Source organism: Lepidochelys kempii, chromosome 2 (assembly GCF_965140265.1).
Source record: "Lepidochelys kempii isolate rLepKem1 chromosome 2, rLepKem1.hap2, whole genome shotgun sequence".
Taxonomy (NCBI): domain Eukaryota; kingdom Metazoa; phylum Chordata; order Testudines; family Cheloniidae; genus Lepidochelys; species Lepidochelys kempii.
The window spans coordinates 160,172,924-160,192,805 of NC_133257.1; the positions used below are offsets into that span (position 1 = coordinate 160,172,924).

Here is a 19,882-nt window from a genome sequence, read left to right on the forward strand (position 1 = left end):
ACACTGCTCAGGCCTTACTAATTCTTGAGACTGATTAGTCAGTAAGACTTGGGGCAACATTAGTGTGTGTGTGCGCCATATAAACACAAAACAAAAAAATAATCCCTGCCCCCAAAGAGTTTGATTGAAGTATCTTTAAAAGAAAAGAAATGGTGTTAAAATAGGTTACTTTAATTTCAAAATATACAAAGTTTTGATCATCTCTTTACATGTGGAGTACCTGCCTTCCTCGTCTACACTACAAACTTATGTTGGTATAACTACGTCACTCAGGGGTGTGGAAAATCCACATTCCTGAGTGATGCAGTTATAACAACCGAACTCGCAGTGTAGACAGCGCTATGTCGACAGGACGGCTTCTCCCGTCGACATAACTAATGCCTCTCAGGGAGGTGGGGTACTTACGCTGAAGCTCTCCCATCTTCACTAAGCGGCACAGCTACATCACTTCTGCAGTGCTGTAAGTGTAGACAAGCCCTCCTGTATTTTGCTGATTATGAGCTAAAAACTTACTGGGAAAGCACTTAGTGATGGCTGCAACACAAACTCCTTAGAGAAATAAAGCCATTCCCATGAGCTTATGGACAAAATGGACTTGCCATGGTATATACTGTAGCTTTTAAATTTGCTCAAGTGACTTTTGTGCTTCACATTGGTAAATCTAGTCTGTATGGGAGGTTAGGATTTAATATTAAGAAGCTAATATATTGTACATTTTTATCTTAGGAATGACCTACCTTGACCATGCAGGTACAGCACTTTTTCCACACAGTCTTCTTAAGGAGTTTACTGATGATCTCAGTAAAAATATTTATGGTAAGTACCAAGCAACTTTCTCATAGGCTAACATCATTTACAGTGTTTCCTGTTACTGCAAGAGTATTTACATTCTATATACTGCAGTGATCAAGTGACAAATATGATGGTCTTTGTCATAGTTTGGGACAACTGCACCTCCTCAACCATCACCTCTATTGGTCAGAGACATACGTCTCACTCCTTCCTGGCAGGGTTTTTTCCCATACTGCACAGTTCCCTCTCTACATTATGATATTCCCAGCAAGCCAGATCACCTAAACATGCCAGCATCTGTTTTGCTTTCTCTCAAGAGGCTATGAACAGTGGAATTGCCACAGTTATAAATTACCACACACCTCAAGGTGAAAGCATTACAGAGAACCTTAAAAACAATAAAAGAACATGCATGCTAAAAGCTTGCCCAACATCACCCCCATTCCAACTTCAGGTTTTGGTAGGTGTCATCCCTTCAAAACCCACAACTGGGTTTTCCCTGTGGTTAGGAGTTCATAACTGTCTCAGATTCAGAACTAAAACAACAATGAATAGTTCACTCTTTCCTTTATATGGCTTGGGCCTTTGATCTTGGCCTCATGTAACAGGTGATCAGCAGACAGTGGCCTGCTGATCCAGCTTCAAAAGGCTGGGTTTTGGCATACGGTTTACACCCCCCCCCCCACACACACATGGAATTTCCATTGACCTCCCCCTACATGTTCCTCAGACAAACCACTTTATACTTTTTGTTCTAAAAAGTCCATTCTTGTCTGGCACTTTCTTCTATATCATCCTTTGAACCCCCAGATCTCACATTTATCTCCCTCCTTGAGAGGTGACATACAGTCCAGGCTCACAATAATACATAAACCATTCATTTAATATAATGGACCCCAAAGATACTTACACTTAATTCAGTGAGGTCTTCCAAGGATATTGTAGGAAATTGCTACATCAGTTAGTCTTACCTTGACTTTGGTCCCAGCTCTGTCACTAACTCACTGAGTAACCCTGAGAAAGGCACATAAACTCTCCATGCCATTTTGTCCAGACATGCAGAGGGGTCCTCTAGACACAGGTTTTTTGTCCTGTTTCATGTGCAGAGGGAGGCAAGTCAGTCCTCTTTGTGGGTATCTCAGCAGTTTAAGGACTTGCATGGGCAGGAACTGGGCTGCCAGAAAGTGAGTGGCCTCATCTTGGGTGGACGCTTTGTTTCTGGTATGTGCTCCCTGCAGCTCTGAGCACATGATTGCTGGCTTGGGAACTAGCCATTATCATTTAACCAGAAAGCCATAGCCTTTAAGGCAAGGGACACATCAACATATTTGTGGGGTGTAATACTGAGGTCACCTGTGTGCAGGGTTGGATTTAGGGACAGGCGACCCAGGTGACTGCCTGGGGTGCTAGGCTTGGGGGGCATCCGGCTCAGGGTGCTGTTTTTGTTAGCAACAAAAGGAAAAATCGAATATTCTAAGTACGTTTCAGATATATTCATGTTTTGAATGAGAATAAAATAAAATCTCTAGACTGCTGTAGCCAAGGTTACGACAATGGCATAAACGTGAAGGGAAGAAACAGTGGCATCCAGGCAAGGATCCTTGCACTGAATCCAAGAGCTTTCTTTCTGCCTTGTGGCTGCCATTCCCTCAACATGGCGGCATCATCTTCTTTAGATTCATTCTGTCTCTTAGGAGTACTGCAAAGGATATACGTCCTATTTTCAGCATCAACTCTCAGGAGTAAGATCCTCATCAATAATGTTACAAATCTGACTGTGAAGCCACTAAGTGACACACTCTGGGAGAGATACATGGACAGTGTAAGGCACCAAGTGACTGAGGTTTATGATGCCCTAATGGAACTGGTGCAGTCGAGTAAAGCTGAGGCCAGAATTTGACGTGTGGTGCAAAGCCTGGCAAACCAGATCATTAACTTCATGTTTCTGGTCTCAATTGTGGTTTGGCACAACCTCTTTTTTCCCAAGTAAATATTGTAAGCAAAGCATTACAAACTCAGTCAATGGACATCGCAACTGCTACTACTTTGATGAGAAGCTACCTTGATTTCGTTGTGGCCCATAGAGACAACAAATTTGAAGATGTCATTACTGCTGACAAAGAAATGGCGGAAAACTTAGGAGTTGAGCTTATCTTCAAGGAAACTCGTATTCCTGAGATTTGGTTACGAGAGCAGAGATGAGGTGATGGAAAGCTTAGAAGAAAAATTCAAGAGGGAGGTCTTTTTGCTCTTATTGACACTACTCAAGTGTCCATCAAAGATCTGAAGAATTGAAGCACCATGAAAAGACCTGTCTTTTTTTTTTTTTTTTTTTTTTTTTTTTTTTTTTGGTACGATGACCTTAGTAAGCTGCTGGTGGACAGGAAAACATTCTTGAACAATTGTACAGAACTCCACTGGGCGCTGACACATGGGGGATGTTCAGACGTCAATGCTAAAGACCTGTATGTTGAACTGAACAACATTAATCACATTTTATAATATGGGAAGCACTCTCTAGTCCAAGTTCTCAAATTCATTCATGAGCTGAAGGACACTTCCTAATGTGTGGATAGCTTTGTGAATTCTTCTCATGTTGCAGGTCAGTCGTGAATGGTGAGAGCACCTTTTAGAAGCTCAGGCTCATTAAAACATATCAATTGACAATGGCCAATGAGAGACAGACATCACTTGAAAGTGCAATTGGCCAGTCTTGGGATCTCTGACACTGAGCTTCAGTTTGTGAGGGCAAAGGGGAGAAAAGCGACCCTTTGAACAAAAGGACTAGGGTTAACATTCTAAGACTGTCACCTACTTTAATACTGGTCCACCCAATGTTGGTGCACACCAATTTCTTGATGTTAGTATACTTCCGTTCTTAAAATTAAAAATTTTTTGTAAGTTTAGAGGAAATTGAATTTGATTTGCTTACATATGGCATGATTTACAGATCCCAGTGTGCAAATTTATCATTTTCTATGACCGGGATAAATCATGCATGCAAATCGAGCATCAAAATCATGGTATGGGCTACAAATGTAAGAAAGATAGTCAAAAGTTTAACAAATGCAGTGGGGGCACTGAAGACATTCCTTGCCTGGGGTGCCATTTGGTCTAGGGCTGGACTTGCCTGTGTGCCACAGATGGATTCTGGCTGGTGCTCATTTTGTACACAACTGCTTCTTCTCCCTCTCCATTGCCATGACAGGGAAGCAGAGAACAGAATTTAGAATGCAGCTAAGTTACACCAAGACTTAGAAATAGTTCTTCGTGTAGAGGCTTTAGCTTGAAATGTAGACCTATGAATGAGTATTACAATAGTATAAGTTGATTTGATCTTAGCAATGTGCTTTTATTTCAGAATTTTTTTTATTCAAGTGCATATTAGTGATAAAAATTAATGTTCAGTCACCATACCCATTATAAAGCCTAATATTTGTCTAATCTCAACTATTTCAAATAACCTTGAGCTGAAATTTGATATATAAATTTTAAAAAGTCTGTTAAATTAGTGAGTTACTTCACATGCATGAGCATTAGACTAACTGCTTAAACCAGAAGTTTATCGGATCTGCAGTTGTTATGGAAGAATGAACTAAATCCTAATATTTTCCCCCTTTAATCAAAATTGATTAAATTTCAATTACAGGGCCAGTTTCTCTCCCCTGTTACTCATGCAACCTCATTTAGTGCTGCTGGGTGACACAGGTGTAAAGGACAGTATTAAGACACCCACGTAAGTAAGGGTAGACCTTGGTTGCAGATCTTATTTTTTGGTGATTATTCACAGGTCTAAAGGACCACAAGTTGCTGAAAGCTGGGGGGGAGGATAGTTACTTCTAAATTAGATACAACAACTACGAGAGCCCAAGGAACCTATTTTATAGTCCATTTTCACAATGAAACTTCACTCTAAGCTAGAATTGTATTCTGTTTAAAGTCTCTATACTCTAATCCCTGCAACACTAAAACTCAGTGATATTTTTTTAGAAACTATGTAAAATAGCTAAGGCCATGCCCTTTTACTGCAAAAATTATATGGATCTAACAATTTAACTTTGTTTTTTAATTTTATTTCTCAAATGTTTAGTCATTAGGTGAATGTAAGTGCTTATTAACATGAAAGAGTGATGTGCTTGCCTTCAGGTCCACATACTTTCTCAATCTACCACACTAACTTCAGTGAAAGCTTATTGCCCATGTTTTAACTTCTGAACAGACCTTGCAAGTTTGTTTTGAATAGTGTGAAGCTGGCTGATAATTTTGTGATGGAGTGGATATACACTAGGACCTGCAGTCAAACCACAAAAATCTTTCCCATTTAAAACATAGGATAGATCTTTTTTTTTTTAAACCCTTCCAAAAATTAATTGGCTGTCACTTCAACATACCATACCTTTTAACCCTCTGTTATTTGCTTGTTAACGTACGTGTGTGTATTACACATGCATTCTCTATAGCTTCCTCCTAGCAGAATAGTACAGCTGTAACTTCCTTCTAATGGAACTCTCTTACAATTAGATCAATTACTAATATCTGCCAGCTGAAGTTTCAAGGTCTGTCATAATTGCTTTCTTCTGTTATTTCTCTCCTCTTGACTAACTACTCTCAGGAGCTTCAGGGCAACACTGAAATATTAACTTTTTGTCATCTTTTCACTGGCTTGGTCTAGTACTTTGATAAAGAGAAAAATATTAACAAAACTGATTAATGATTGACATCTATGTCTGTCTCCTAGGCAACCCTCATAGTCAGAGCATCAGCAGCAAGCTGACGTATGACACTATTGAGCATGTCCGATACAGGTAGAATAATCTATTTTATTTAGCATTTTGATTTCCAATGTACTGTTTGGATTATTCCTTGGAGTTAGTCATTTTGGTGTATCGTTTGTTGCATGTGATAGTACATCTAGTTCCAAAGTTCCATGAAGCATTGGTCAGGCTCATGTTGGAGGGATTAGGGGATCACCAATGCTTCCCCCCCCACCTCTCAGTATCACACCTGTATTTATGTAATTACATGATAATGGAGCCCGAGCCTGCAGTTGCATTAGGATGTTAGGGATGAAACGTTAACCCTGTTCTGGAGGTAGTGATTAACAAGATGGTGTGAGGGTTCAAATGCCGGAGGCATTCTAAAAATGACCTAATGGACTACAGGAATTTGTACATTACTTTACAGAAATTACTAAATTACTTAAAATAGCCTTAGTTTTAGGGAGAACAAAGAATATTAAATGGAGACTGAGATACTAAGTGCTTTTTGTTCTGGTTTAGAGCGGGAGCTCAAATATAAGACCATCCCCATCTCCAAATAATTCTGAAATAGATAGGCTAAGAATTTTCTCTTAGCCATTAATTTACCAAAATAGAAGGAAGCTGGGATTAGTTTAGTCAGCCATTGGTTTTAATTGGTGGCACTGGCAACTATAAAATTAAATTTATGTAGGTAGCTAAGTATAAAAACACTTTCATAGTATAACAGTATGCTCTGGGCCTTTGTCTTTAATGCACTGTTTGCCCAAAGCATAGTGGTCTTGGCCCTTATTTTGTACAACCTCTTATAAACCACAGTATATCCCAAAGCACTTTACAGAATTCAAATCCATAAAGCCATACCATTGTGATTTTTGAAAGTGTTCTAATTCTGAATCAACAAAATCTGTAACTTATCCTTTTGCTCTTTGATCTCATAATGGAGATTTACAAAAGTATAAAATGATACAATCTGTCCTGAAGAGATTGTAATCCTGAACCCCATTGGACAGAGGCTGTTGCAGGTATAAGCAAAAGCTAAATTTTCAGAAATTAAGGAAAGCAGGATTTGGGTCATGGAAGCATCTGAGTAAAAACAGCCTGTGCTCTTCTGCCCCCATGCAGATATGTACTAGACTATATCTAATAGGCTTTGTCAGCCAGTTAATGGTCAACTTTCTAACAGTCTATTTTCCAATAAAAGTTTGAAAAGCACAATCATCAAAACAGCTTATTCATAAAGGTTCAGGAAAAGAGTCCAAAAAAAAAAACCCTCTGTAAATCAGCTATCAAAAAAGCAATAAAATATATTTTTTTAAAAAAATCTCTACTTTCATGACATTGCTTGATTTTGATTTGTTGCAATGTGACAAGATGATGAGGCAGGCATCTGTATTCTGCATCACCACCGCCATCTTCTATTTCCTCAATAGAGGAAAAGGTCCAGCTGGCAGATTTAGATTTTTTTTTTTTTAAAATGCTTGTTTGCTTGTTTCATGGTCTCAGTGTGTATATATAATGTCTTCTGCAGTTTCCACGGTATGCATCCGATGAAGTGAGCTGTAGCTCACGAAAGCTCATGCTCAAATAAATTGGTTAGTCTCTAAGGTGCCACAAGTACTCCTTTTCTGTTTACTTTTAAATCTATTTGAGCAGAAACTCTACTTAGAAAATGGCTTTTAGAAAAGGTCACAATATTCTGACATAACCACAATGGGGCAGCCATTTTAGATGGGTTTTTTCTCTCTGACAGAGGATCCAAGCAACTATATTAAAACAGAAATTAAGCTTTTATGTTTTACATTAACAGGACACACACCCCCGTACTGCTTTCCGCAGCCCCATTGGCCTGCAGCGGTAAACCGCAGCCAGTGGGAGCTGTGATCGGCCAAACCTGCGGACGCGGCAGGTAAACAAACTGGCCCGGCCTGCCAGGGGCTTTCCCTGGACAAGCAGTGCCCCAAGTTTGGGAAACATTGCTCGATATACTAAGTGACAATATTGCAAACAGACACCTAGCTAATGATGCTACAATAGTTATCTCACAACAGCCTTAAATAAATGCTAAAAGTTCCTTACTGTACTTAGCTGATATCTTGTGCATTGGAAGCATGCGCCTTTCTGTTCATCCATGATATGGAAATACCATCGCTCCAGTTTCTTTCGTGAAGGCTAAAGAGTGTGACTGTAATTCACACCTCTGGTGCTGTATAAATACCTGAGGTTACAAGTTTAACAGTTGTTACATTGTTTTTAGTTAGTTGTTAGAGTATTTGTTTCTCACGCAGGCATATGAAAATGTTTGCTTTCTGAATATTTTAAAACAGTTGCTCTTTCAAATCTTGAACTTGCGATCTCAGACATTGCATCACTGTTCTCTAGTCATTAAATCAGACAACTGCATGAGAGGATGTTAATTTTTCTATATCTATATAATGTATTAAAATATAGGGTCAAATCATCAGCTGATGTAAGTTGACATATCATTGAATTCAATGGGACTATGACAGTTTGTGCAATCAAAGGCCTGACTGGAAGATTAAAAAAACACAAGTAGAGGTCAGGAATTTAAATATAGTGGGGGGGAAATCAAGAAATTTCCCCAGCAAAGGTTTCAACACCAAACTTGGATCTCCTATTTATCTCCAAGACAATAAATAGTACAGAATGGGGTGTGATCCAGAGAATGGTCCTGATCCTGCTCTGATTGAAGTCAATGGGGTTTTTGCAATTGAGTTAAAGGGGAACAAGTTTTGGGTCCAGAACTAGACCAATGTACTTTTCATGACCGCTTTCTCTCCAGATATGCTGAAAAGAACTCAGTAACCTTTTTATAGGTCTAAAGAAACTACAGGAGATGAATAATTTCTCTTGCCTGGGAATATTAATTGAAAATGTGAAATAGGAGTAAAATTCATTATTATGAAAATGGTTGTGCCTCTGTAGCAATATATACAGTTAAGTATTATTGGGTTTTGCCCAGAAAATAGTCTTACATTTTTTGGATAATTTTCTTCTCATGTATTTCAATAAACCACTTAGTAACATGCAGAGCTTTAGTTTGCTACCCTGTATGGATAGCATACATTATTTAATCAAATAAATGGTGAGTTTCAGTGCCAGACTTACTTTTAAGAATAGTTATTGTGGTTTCTGGAATATGATACACAAGATCAGAAATCTTTCTCTACCATAGTTCTCCAGGGCTAAGCAATTTCTGTGTCAAAAAACAGCAATGTTGGAATGGTTACATACATGGAAATTGCTTGACCTTTCATACGCAGTAAGAAACAGACCCAGTATCTTCTTAGTATTGATTTGTCCTTTCTAAATGTCACTAACTGGAGACTGTATGGATGAGTGAAATCTGAGCACTACATTCTGCCCTTCCTAATGGTGCACAGCTGCATGGAAACCCTGTTTAGAAATCAGGGTGACTCAATTCTTTTACAATACTGGGTTTATAAAAGTCTTTCTTTAGCTAATGCTGCTGCCTTCGGTCCAGCTGGCCATACTGAAGTAACAGCACTTCTATTTTTCAGTAAGGAGAAATGCTACACGTTTAAAGAGCTAAAGGTTCCATGCTCCTCAGTGAGTTGTTTCCACTTAAGAGAGCAGAAACACCTGAAATTCTTCCATCTGGAGGGGTTTTCTTCTTTATCCCAGCCCTGCTGAATTAGCCACTTGCAAGCTTTGCGCATTTAAGGCTGTGCATATTCAACTCAACACTAATGTCAAAAGTCAAACCAATAGAAGCTGAAGTCAGTATGATGACTGTCACTAGGGTACATTTTGATGTCCTTAGCAATACAGGATAATTAGAGGAAAAAACAGTTTTGGGGAAGGGCCTGATAATTTTGTGGGTGAGGGAGGTGCTCATTTTTCTGCAGGGTTCATATATCCAATATCAGTCAAGCACAGAAGGCACAATCTCAAGTGTGCATGGAGATGTCTTATGCACTGTTGTCATAGCTGTGTTGGTCCCAGGATAGTAGAGGGACAAGGTAGGTGAGGTAATATCTTTCATTGGACAACCAACTTCTTTTGCTGAGACCAGCTTTTGAGCTTACACAGAGCTCTTCTTCAGGTCTGGGAAATGTAGCATGCACGTAGGAGAGCGGGGGGGGAAAAAGCCATTGTGCCCATATAGACTGAACCCATGACCTGAATTAATGTTCCATAACACATTGAATGACAACAAAATGGTGATGTAAACCATTCTGTTCAACAAAGCACCACTTTCAATTTTCCCTCCAGCATACAGCCTTTCACCTATTTGCTGAAACACTTTTTTTTCTAAATACAAAAGAGGAATTCCCATGGGAGTTAAGTGCCTAAATAACTTTTGAAGATTTGGGCCTCAGTTTTGCCAACACTTGTCTTTGTGGTTCATTCCTTTAGGGACTGCTCATTGTGGCAAATACTGAACTGGCTAGTAAAAATTTGCAGGCAGGCCTATAGGTACCATTCTACAGGAATAAATTGGCAGACCAACCCATTATGCTTGGAATTACATTCACTTGCAACGTAAGAGCCATTGAAACACCTTTTTATTCCACTTTGTTAGGTCAGCTTCTGGACTCTCATCTCTGGTGATAAATTCATTAACTGTTAACGTTATGTTCTAAAGCTCCTACTTATCTGTTTTCTCACTGCTAGCAAGCTTTATGGCATCTGCACTCCCTATAAAGAGACTGCAATAAATAACATCTAAACATTCATAATGTTTCTGTGTTGGCATGCTAAGAAATCCCAGTTACATAATCTGAAATGCTAAAGGTGTTAAAAAATCAGTTAAATATGTAAAATATTATAAAATCTGGAGGCTGCACCTGATAACATTCTGCAACACACAGGGTTGTTTCTTTTTAATGGCTTTATTCAGACAAATCTCCCATTGATTATAACCAGAGATTTATTTACATAAGGTGTACAGGATTGTGCTCTACATTTTTGTGTGTGTGTGTATTTAATGTGCCCATGAATATGAATGTAAGGACCAACCAGGAAGTAATTGTGACCACCCTTCTACTTCCTCTGAGGCTTATAGGTAAGAAGACTAGGTGAAGCATGTAATTCAGTATTGGGGGGGGGGAGGGGGAGGGAAATCTCAATTTGGAATTTTGAGTCTGATTACCTCTGTGATGGACTTGGAGGTACCTTCATGATTTATGAATTCTGTATGTTGACCTGGGTAGTGGGAGGTTTACTGTATGAATATAATTTAGTTTAATGTGTGCTGTTGGGGGACAATGAGCAAGAAGGAAAAAAATGCTTCAAGATGCCTCCGCAATCACTTAAGAGACCATGATTAGCTTTGATTTTTACCTCTTGCTCCAGCCAAACTAAAAACTGGTTTTGACCAGAAAGGCCAAGGCCAGGGAATGAAGAAGAGAACATCAGTACTTTAAAGAGTGAGTCTCTTTAAAGAGTGGGGCAGTTGTTCAGGGGAAATATAGTGAGACCCAGGGTTCCTGCTGGGAAGTATATGAAGAAGTTAGGCCTGCCTACATTACCACACAGGATGGTAATCCTTTAGGGAAGAGAGACTTGTGTAGGCTGTTGTGTTTAAAATCTTTTTTTCTCTAAAAGCTTTGTTCCTACTGCACAATAAACAATAGCTTAAGAAGGTGGTTTGGGGTTCCTGTATACACCACTGGTCACAGATTGCCACAGGGAAGAATTGCGGGTGCTCAAACCTGGCCAGCCCTGTTTGGTAAGCATGGTTGATACATAAGGTACTATACCCTAGTGCCAGGTTTAAGAGTGGGAGAATCATGGGATTGATAAAACCATGGGGCCTTACACCTAAAGGGATGTGCTCTAAGAGACCAGAAAGGGGACACAGGTGCAGTTATAACCTATTCTGCCTTTTCTAGAATCCAGACTGCAACAGTCAAGCCAGATTGACACCCCCTCTGATGAAGGAACTGCCTCTGTGGCAGTGAAGTCAAGCTTTACCTGGATGGATTTCTAAATTGTTCCCTAGAACAAAGTAAATGTTTTTAACTCAAGTTCTGAATGAGAGAGATGGGCCTATGACCTTCAGTTCTTCTCTTGCATTTGAAGAAAAGCCACAAATCTGCTATAATATTGCTGGGCCAAAGTAGCAACAGAGTTTAAAAAATGTACAGACCAGAGAAGACCTATTGAATTGAGAAACACAGAAGTTACAGGTTGAGGTGATTAAAATTCTGCAAGAGAGAAACAAATACATTTCGTAGGCTCAGAAGAATGGATGAGTGTTGATGATGGATAAAGATAAGACAAAATTGGGAGTGGTAAACTAATTGGGGATGAGGTGAGAAACGGAGAGCCCAATGATGTGCAGGGATCATGGTCTGCCAATTTTCAGCAAAGCCAGATCAGAAGAATCATGCAAGTCTGGGTGATGCTGTTGAAGATACAGTAACAGAAGGGGTGCTATTGACTGCATTAAAAACCAGGTTTGATTGAACATCTAACTTGATTGACTTGCTCTGGATTCCAGAAAAGGCAGCATGTGTTTATAAAAGCAAAGGGGAATGACACAGGGACATCTCAGATAACTGGAGGAAAGCAGAGGAACAATATAGGTTAGATCTTCGGTTCAAAGATTAGATAAGTTTGTATAGTCCAGAATGGATTGCAGCACATAGTTTACTGAATTGGTGTTATGCTTTTGGCGGGAGGGCATGGGGCAGAATCGTTAGAAATTGCTGGAAGCCAAAGCATTTGCTTTTCTCTGCAGAATGCTTTTGTTTTAGTGTCATACCAGAATAATGTTGAAGAGATGATCTGTAAAGTGGATGAGATTGATTTGAGCGCCAAACTGAGCAAAAAGAGCACTTCTACAGACAGAGGTAACTCCTACATCTTCTTGAAAGGAAAAATCATTTGATTGATCTGATGCTCTGTTGTACAGAGCAACTAGTTCTTTAGAGTAAAATGCATTGGCTTTCATGTGTGGCTTGAAAATGCACCGCAAATGTGTCAGTAAAAACTTCATGGAACTTTGCAGATTGTTGCCAGTCATATAGAATTTTCTTTTGACTTAAGAAAAACCTCTCCTTTTTATTATGCCCAATCAATCTGGAAGAAATCCTGACTTTTATCCTGCTACACAGTTCAGTGATTCAAGTTTCTGAGCTGCTTTAAGGATACTGTTTCTTGTGTTATGATTGCTGCAAGTAATGAAAAGGAAGAATTCCTTCAAGAAGCAATCTGAGCCATGATAGGATGTAGGAGCATGAAAGATGTGTATAGAGTTGGGCAACATCTGTGCCCATAATTGCTGCTTTTTTTTTGTGAGGGTTAATAACCAGTTAAGAATTTAGTGTTTCGGGGTCTAATTTTTGAATGTATCTAGATTTTTTTGTTTGTGTTTCGGAGCAGGAGGAAAAATGTGTTATGACTGGTCTTATGGGAGATTCTTCAGCTGAGTAATATGTTTCTAATATTTAGAATTCCTTTTTTAAAAGGTAAGCCCATTTCAGAGTAAGATGTGCCCATCATGAAATCTTTATGAAAACTCCTGCTTGTAATCTGTTCACAGTTCATCCAACAGTGTCTAGTTTAACACTGCCATTTCTCAGCCATCCTGCTATTCTCTCTGTATTTAATTTCCTTTGCCTTTTTTAAAGGTAATTTTAGCTTTCTCTGATCATTCATTTTGAAGTTTATAAAGTGATCTCTGTGGATTTACATTGAGTTTTTTCCTGAAGGCACATAAATCAGTGCCCATATTGTGGTAGGAGAGATTCTAAAGCCACCAAACACCCATGTTCTACTTGCTTAAAAAACCTGGCAGTCTATTTGTTTATGGTTTCGGACTATAAAGATTTATGACAGCATTGTTTAGCAATGCACAACAGTGACAGAACCAAAGATGCTCAAAAGCGCTAAACTCAAGATCCGGAATGCAATGCCGAGGCTTTGCATGCTGGACCCCAGACCCATTAATGTGGGAGATATTTGTGCTGACCTATCTTTGTCCTGTTTGAATCAAGTGTCTGGCTATTGCTAGTGAAATACTTGGCTTCGTAGAACACTATGAACAAGCAATACTCATACTCAGTAAATTGTACTGAAGGGACGAGTATGCCTCTCCTCCTGAACAGTGAGTGAGTAGCACCTCAACCGTCCTCCAATCTGCCATCCCCTCCAAGTACCACTGAGAAGTGTGACCCAGTCACCTTCCACTCTCTGACCCTTGTAAAATACCATATCCTCCAAAAGAGCCTCCAGCTATCCCTTTCCAGCTGCTGATTCATCTCTCCCACCTTTCAAATGCTCCTCTGCCACTACACTGTATTAAAACTCCAGTTCAACCTACTCTTCACATTCATCCCTTCTAACTTTTAACCAATATTGAATTAAATCTGCCTGGTCAATTAAATAGAGCTGGTCAAATTAAAACAATTAGTTTTGTGGGAAATTTCTAAATGTTTTGGTTTTTTTTGGGGGGGGGGTCATTTTGGTTGAAATTTCACACCACATTTTCTGTTTTTTTTCTCACTGAAACCAAAATCTGAAATGTTTTTATTTACTGTACCTTTTGAAAAAATGGTTTAGAAAGCATTTTGAGTTTTCAAAATTTGGACATTTTTACTTAATCATTCTTGGTTTAAAAATGAAAATTTGATTGAAACAGATTTTTGTGAAATTGTTTTTGATGAAAAGCAGTCTTTCATCAAAATTCCTTGTTACATTTTTTGTTGTAAAAATCTATCAGTTGCCAGAATTTTTCTCAATGCAAGACCTGACTCAACACGCCTCCAAGTGTCAGATGTCGTTCCTCTGGCAGTCTCTCATGGAGCATGCCTAGTGTTCTAAGGACTCAATAGCTGGCTTTTTTATTTTGCGCAATTGTACCAAAATATTTAATGCAAAAAACCTGATGCAATTAACACTGTGTGTGTGTGTGTGTATATGTATATATGTATATATGTATATGTATGTATATAGACACACCCTGTAACTTATGTGCTTTATTATATTTAAGTAATTAGAAAAGTGATGTCTTTTTAGCCTTTACTTAGTGCTTACATGTTCAAACTATTGTACGGATATTGAGTAATCATTGAAGCATGCCAGTGAGCTCAAAGTATTATCCCCAATATTCAGATGGGAAAACTGAGGTACAGTGTAGTTAAGTGGCTTGTCTAAGGCCATAAAGTACATCAGTACAACTCAAGAATTCCACTGCTGGGCTATTCCTCCCATACATATTGTATGCTACATGTAGGGGTACTACAGATGTGAGGGATCTCCGAAAGAGCTTTTCAAAAGGCTCAGAGAAAAATGGTCTCAGTACTATCTTTAAAGGTTAGGTAAAATTACTGAAGAAGCTCAGCATTTATTTTTCAGCATAAGCCTTCAGCCCCAGCCATTGGAAAGCTTTTGTCTTGAAATGAGGATATTCTTGCTTAAAGAAGTGGAAACACCGTGACTCTTAGTTCACAAAGTGTCTGATCACTTTTGTCAGAATAGGTCTGTGAGTTCCCCTACTCCCTCAGGGTAGAGACCAGGAGGAGGATTCTGTCCCCTGGACTCTCAGAGATCAGTGAGTATCAGCACAGAAACATTGATTCCAAACTGCCTCCCTGAACCTTCATGCTCTGGAGAGCACTGTCACATAATGGGGATTCCACAACCGGGGGTGGGGAGCAGCACACTTTGATGCCCTGGGTGTGCAGCGGGAGGCAAAAATCTGGCTGAGAACTGTGAGCCCTTCACCCATGCCAATTCTGGTAGTGGTGCCCAGTAACTCTTCCCTGTTGTCAAAGGGCTGATTCAAACATTTCTATTTTTTAAAATCTCAGTGTGCAACATTTTCAGTTCATAATCAAACTTGTATTTTCATTTTAACCCAGTTGCCCTTGAGGGCTACAACTCAGTGCCTTTGGCAGGCCACAGGTTAGAAGCCAATGGACTACAAAATCTTTTTAATTAAGCCATATTTAGCAACAACCTAGACTCAGACTTTTTAAGGCCAGAAAGGACCATCATGATCATTTATTCTGGTCACCTGCACATTTGCAGGCCACAGAACCTCACCCACCCACTCCTTTAATAGACACCCCTAACCTCTACCTGAGTTACTGAAGACCTCAAATAATGATTTAAAGACTTCAAGTTAAAGACTCCTCCATTTACGCTAGTTTAAATCTCCATGCTGCAGAGGAAGATGACCCCCCCCCCCGGGTCTCTGCCAATATGACCTGGGAGAAGATTCCTTCCTGACCACAAATATGGTGATCAGTTACACCCTGGGCATATGGGCAAGACCCACCAGCCAGACACCCAGGAAAGAATTCTCTGTAGTAACTCGGAGCCCTCCCCATCTAATATCCCATCACTGGGCATTGGAGATATTTGCTACTAGCAGTCACAGATCACTTGCATGCTATTGTAGGCAGTCTCAACCTACTATCCCCTCCATAAATTTATCAAGTTCAGTCTTGAAGCCAGTTAATTTTTTGCCCCCACTGCTCCGCTTGGATGGCTGTTCCAGAATTACACTCCTCTGATGGTTAGACACCTTCCTCTAATTTCAAGCCTAAACTTGATGGACAGCTTATATCCATTTGTTCTTGTGTTCATATTTTATGCTTAAATTAAATAACTCCTCTTCTGAGGGTATTTATCCCTCTGACACTTACAGAGAACAAACACATCTCCTCTCAGCCTTTGTTTGGTTAAGCTAAACAAGCCAAGCTCTTTGAGTCTCTTCTCATAAGGCAGGTTTTCCATTCCTCTGATCATCCTAGTGAGCTCTTCTCTGCACCTTTCCAGTTTGAATTCATCTTAAACAAGGAATACCAGAATTGCACACAGTATTCCAGATGAGGTCTTACCAGTGGCTTCACAAATAACAAGTTTTCTTGAGTGGAGTTATACCAGAAATGAATTTGTCCTTTCAATTGTTTAGATTGCGGTGGCCAACCTGAGCCTGAGAAGGAGCCAGAATTTACCAGTGTACATTGCCAAAGAGCCACAGTAATACGTCAGCAGCCGTGCCGATCAGCGCCTCCCCCTCCTTCCCTGTACCTCCTGATCAGCTGTTTTGGGGTGTGCAGGGAAGGAGCAAGGGCCTGGCAGGCTCAAGGGAGGGGGTGGGAAGGGGTGGAGTGGGGGCAGGGCCTGTGGCAGAGCCAGGGATTGAGCAGTGAGCACCCCTTAGCACATTGGAAAGTTGGCACCTGTAGCTCCAGCCCCGGAGTCGGTGCCTAGACAAGAAGCTGCACATTAACTTCTGAAGAGCCGCATGTGGCTCCAGAGCCACAGGTTGACCACCCCTAGTTTAGATTATACACAATAAAATCTTTTAAACTCACATGGAAAACCTATTGTCACTTAGCTAATTAGCAAGTACGTGGACAAACAGGTTAAAAACAGAGCAAGAAAACTCAATTACAAAACTTATATAATTTATTTGACAATTGTCACTCACTGTTACTTTGCGGTAATGTGTTACAGGACAGGCATTTTTACAGAACATCAGTGAATGAGTTCTAGTGGTTTATAAAAATAAGACCTACTAAAATGAGACCTCATTTTGATGCTGCATTTGCTGAGATAGAGGGACAGCAATTTGCATGTGTGTTTATAAGGTACATACATTAGCAAAGTGCCAATGAACAAGGTTGTACCTGTTATAGCTTTTAGTGATGGAAGGAGATTATGCAACCCATCCTGATATGTCCACTCTCTGCTCACTGTTAGTAACCTGTTTGCTTGCCCAACTCTTTTTGGCAGGCTGTATGTAGGTAGAATTTGCCTGATCCCTCACACTATGCACTTGAGTTGTGTATTAATGAGCCACGTCTGTCACGTCATATTGCTTGAATATAGATTCTTCCTGTAGGCTACATTATATTTTTACATCTCCTTAACTTTTAGGAATTGAAGATCATCCTAAGGAATGAAAGCTGTTGCTTATTGCTACCTCCTCCTATTACCATAACATGCTTTTCTGTCCATATGGAACTTAGCGTGTACCTGATGCTTGTGATACTTGGTGAGCTAAATAATAGGGTACAATATGACAGGGTGACACTCAGACAGAATGATCTGAAACACCAGAGGGGAATGAGACTTGGGCATGCTCATGTAAGCTGAGGCTGCAGTTTTATTAAATGAACCAAGCCTTCTGAGGGGCAGTAAGTAGAAGGGGCATGGGGGGAAGGCAAATATTGCTTACCCCAGTCAGGGATAAAACTTAAACATCCCCAATCAGGACCAGGAAGCCAAGCCTTCCTGTACCACCTATATTCCCCTAACCTGTCCTAAAAGGAGTGTGGTCAATGCCCTTGCTTCTTACCACTCCCATATGGCTGACAAACCTGGCCAAGGGAGAGAGGAGGCACTTCTGATCCTTCTAGGTTTCCTAAGGATGTTCATTTCCCTGCCTGATCCAGCCACAGCCCCATCACAATGAGCAGATATCTATGTATAGTTTCCTGTAAATCCTCTGGGCACGGATTTAATCCCCCGTGTGGGGGAATTTTAGCATGCCCAAAGCCTATAGAGAACCTTCTAGAGAACCAAGGTCATGCATAGTGTGGGAGGGTGTGCCAGGAGAGGCCTGGTGTTGGCAGGATAGACTGGGGGGAACATGCATCTTTCCTTCCAGCAATCAGTGGGAAGTCCCTTGTTATCCTCAAATGAGGAGGTTTTGACCCGTTTCATCCATATGAAGAAAAACTCCACTGCTCTGACAAGGTTTGGGAGCAGGTACACAAAGGGTAATCTTGTTCAGTTTTCCTCCTCCTTGATTCCCTCCTGTGACTTTTGAATATGGGTGGATATAATCTGTCTGACAATGACAGGTCAGCCACAAAAGGTTTGATTTGAAAAAGCAGAGCATTCAGTTGCATCTCCAAGCTTGTCTGAACAGGTTCATGAGTATAAACATCTCAATGGAAGGAAATTATTCCAGTATATAGTGCTGGGAATTTAGCATTTGTAATGAACTGCAAAAATGAGTTTGAAGTGTGTTTTTAGTATACAATCAGAGATAAGCCACAGAGCAAAAATGTGATGTGATATATAGGTAGTATTTTTAACAATGCAGTGCAAATGAAATTCTGCCAGCTTTAATTAAACAAGCTTACACTTCACTGAGATTTTGAAATTTAATTCTGTTACTCACATCTCAGGCTCTGTAAATTGAAAGATATTTTGATATGTTTCAAAAGCTGTTTATACTTACTGAAATATCCTGACTGTTGTATGTTAATTGCGGCCATTTTAGTTTTAGGCACTTTACTATTGAGTGCAAATGAAACCCGTTAACTTCCATTAAATGTAGCCCAAGAAGTTCACAGATGTAACCGCAATTAGTGTGAGGGCTGAAGGTGTTAGAATGTTAGTATATCTGTCTTGTGCATGTCTAGTGTAGCCGCACAGTGAGAAGTGCGATACAATACACTGCTGTGAAGCAGTAGGGATAACCAGTGATTAAGCGCTCCTGTGGATCTTGTAAAGTGGGAAGGGTTTGAATGAAGATTCCTGGTCACTTTGTAAAATGCATTGGAAGGAATCCTGCTGTGGTAAACTTTAGACGTGACCTCCTGGCCCCATTGAAGTTAAGGGGAGTTTTGCCAATGATTTCAATGAGGCCAGAATGTATGCTAGGAGCTCCGCAGCTCCGATACCATTTGAATGGGCATGGTTTTGTGGCACTAGTGGTGGTGAATGTTGAGAGCAGCTATTTGTAGTGACCACTAGAAGAAGGTGAGAGTCTTTGTAAACACACAATGATTGGGATGAATGCCAGACTGTTTTCACAGTCTCCTGGGTCTGTCATCTCCACAGGACAGCTAGGGAAGGCACTTTGTGGCACTCAAAACTTTGTAGGAGAGTGACTCCTTGCTGCAATCGTAAGGTGTGAGGGCAGAGACATTCTAGTAGTGTCTAGCCCAATAGCCCTAGATTATGAAATTACATACTAGTGCCAATGCTAACTGCTTCATTCCCTGCACTGCAAGTAACAAACTGTGCTGCTGATTTGAAAAAAAAAAATAGTACAAAAGTAGGTTCTGATGGAATTATTAAAATATATTTCTTAGAGAGAAGAGGATGGATTGCATCATTAGGACAATGAAATTAGTGGGAGTAGAAAAGAATAAACATGTTACAAAATGCTACACAAATGTATGTAAGGTGTTGTTAATGAGAACACTTATTTTAAAAAACTATGTAATCATGTAAGTGAAGACTGTAGTGAATAAATATGCAAGAAGCAGAGTTAATATTTCCTGACTTGAGTGCTTAACTTCATAGCATTAATGACCTGAAGAAGACCTCTGTGTAGCTCGAAAGCTTGTCTCCTGCACCAACAGAAGTTG

At 40.0% G+C, this 19,882-nt stretch overlaps 1 protein-coding gene across 1 annotated transcript in view; it reads left to right on the forward strand.

Annotated features, from left to right (window-relative positions):
- Window positions 1-19,882, forward strand: part of MOCOS (molybdenum cofactor sulfurase) — a 403,212-nt gene that overhangs the window by 46,856 nt on the left and 336,474 nt on the right. Inside the window, exons 2-3 of the mRNA XM_073332641.1 lie at window positions 727-816; window positions 5,531-5,597. Of these exons, the coding sequence (XP_073188742.1) occupies window positions 727-816; window positions 5,531-5,597 (157 nt within the window). The remainder of the gene's footprint in view (window positions 1-726; window positions 817-5,530; window positions 5,598-19,882) is intronic.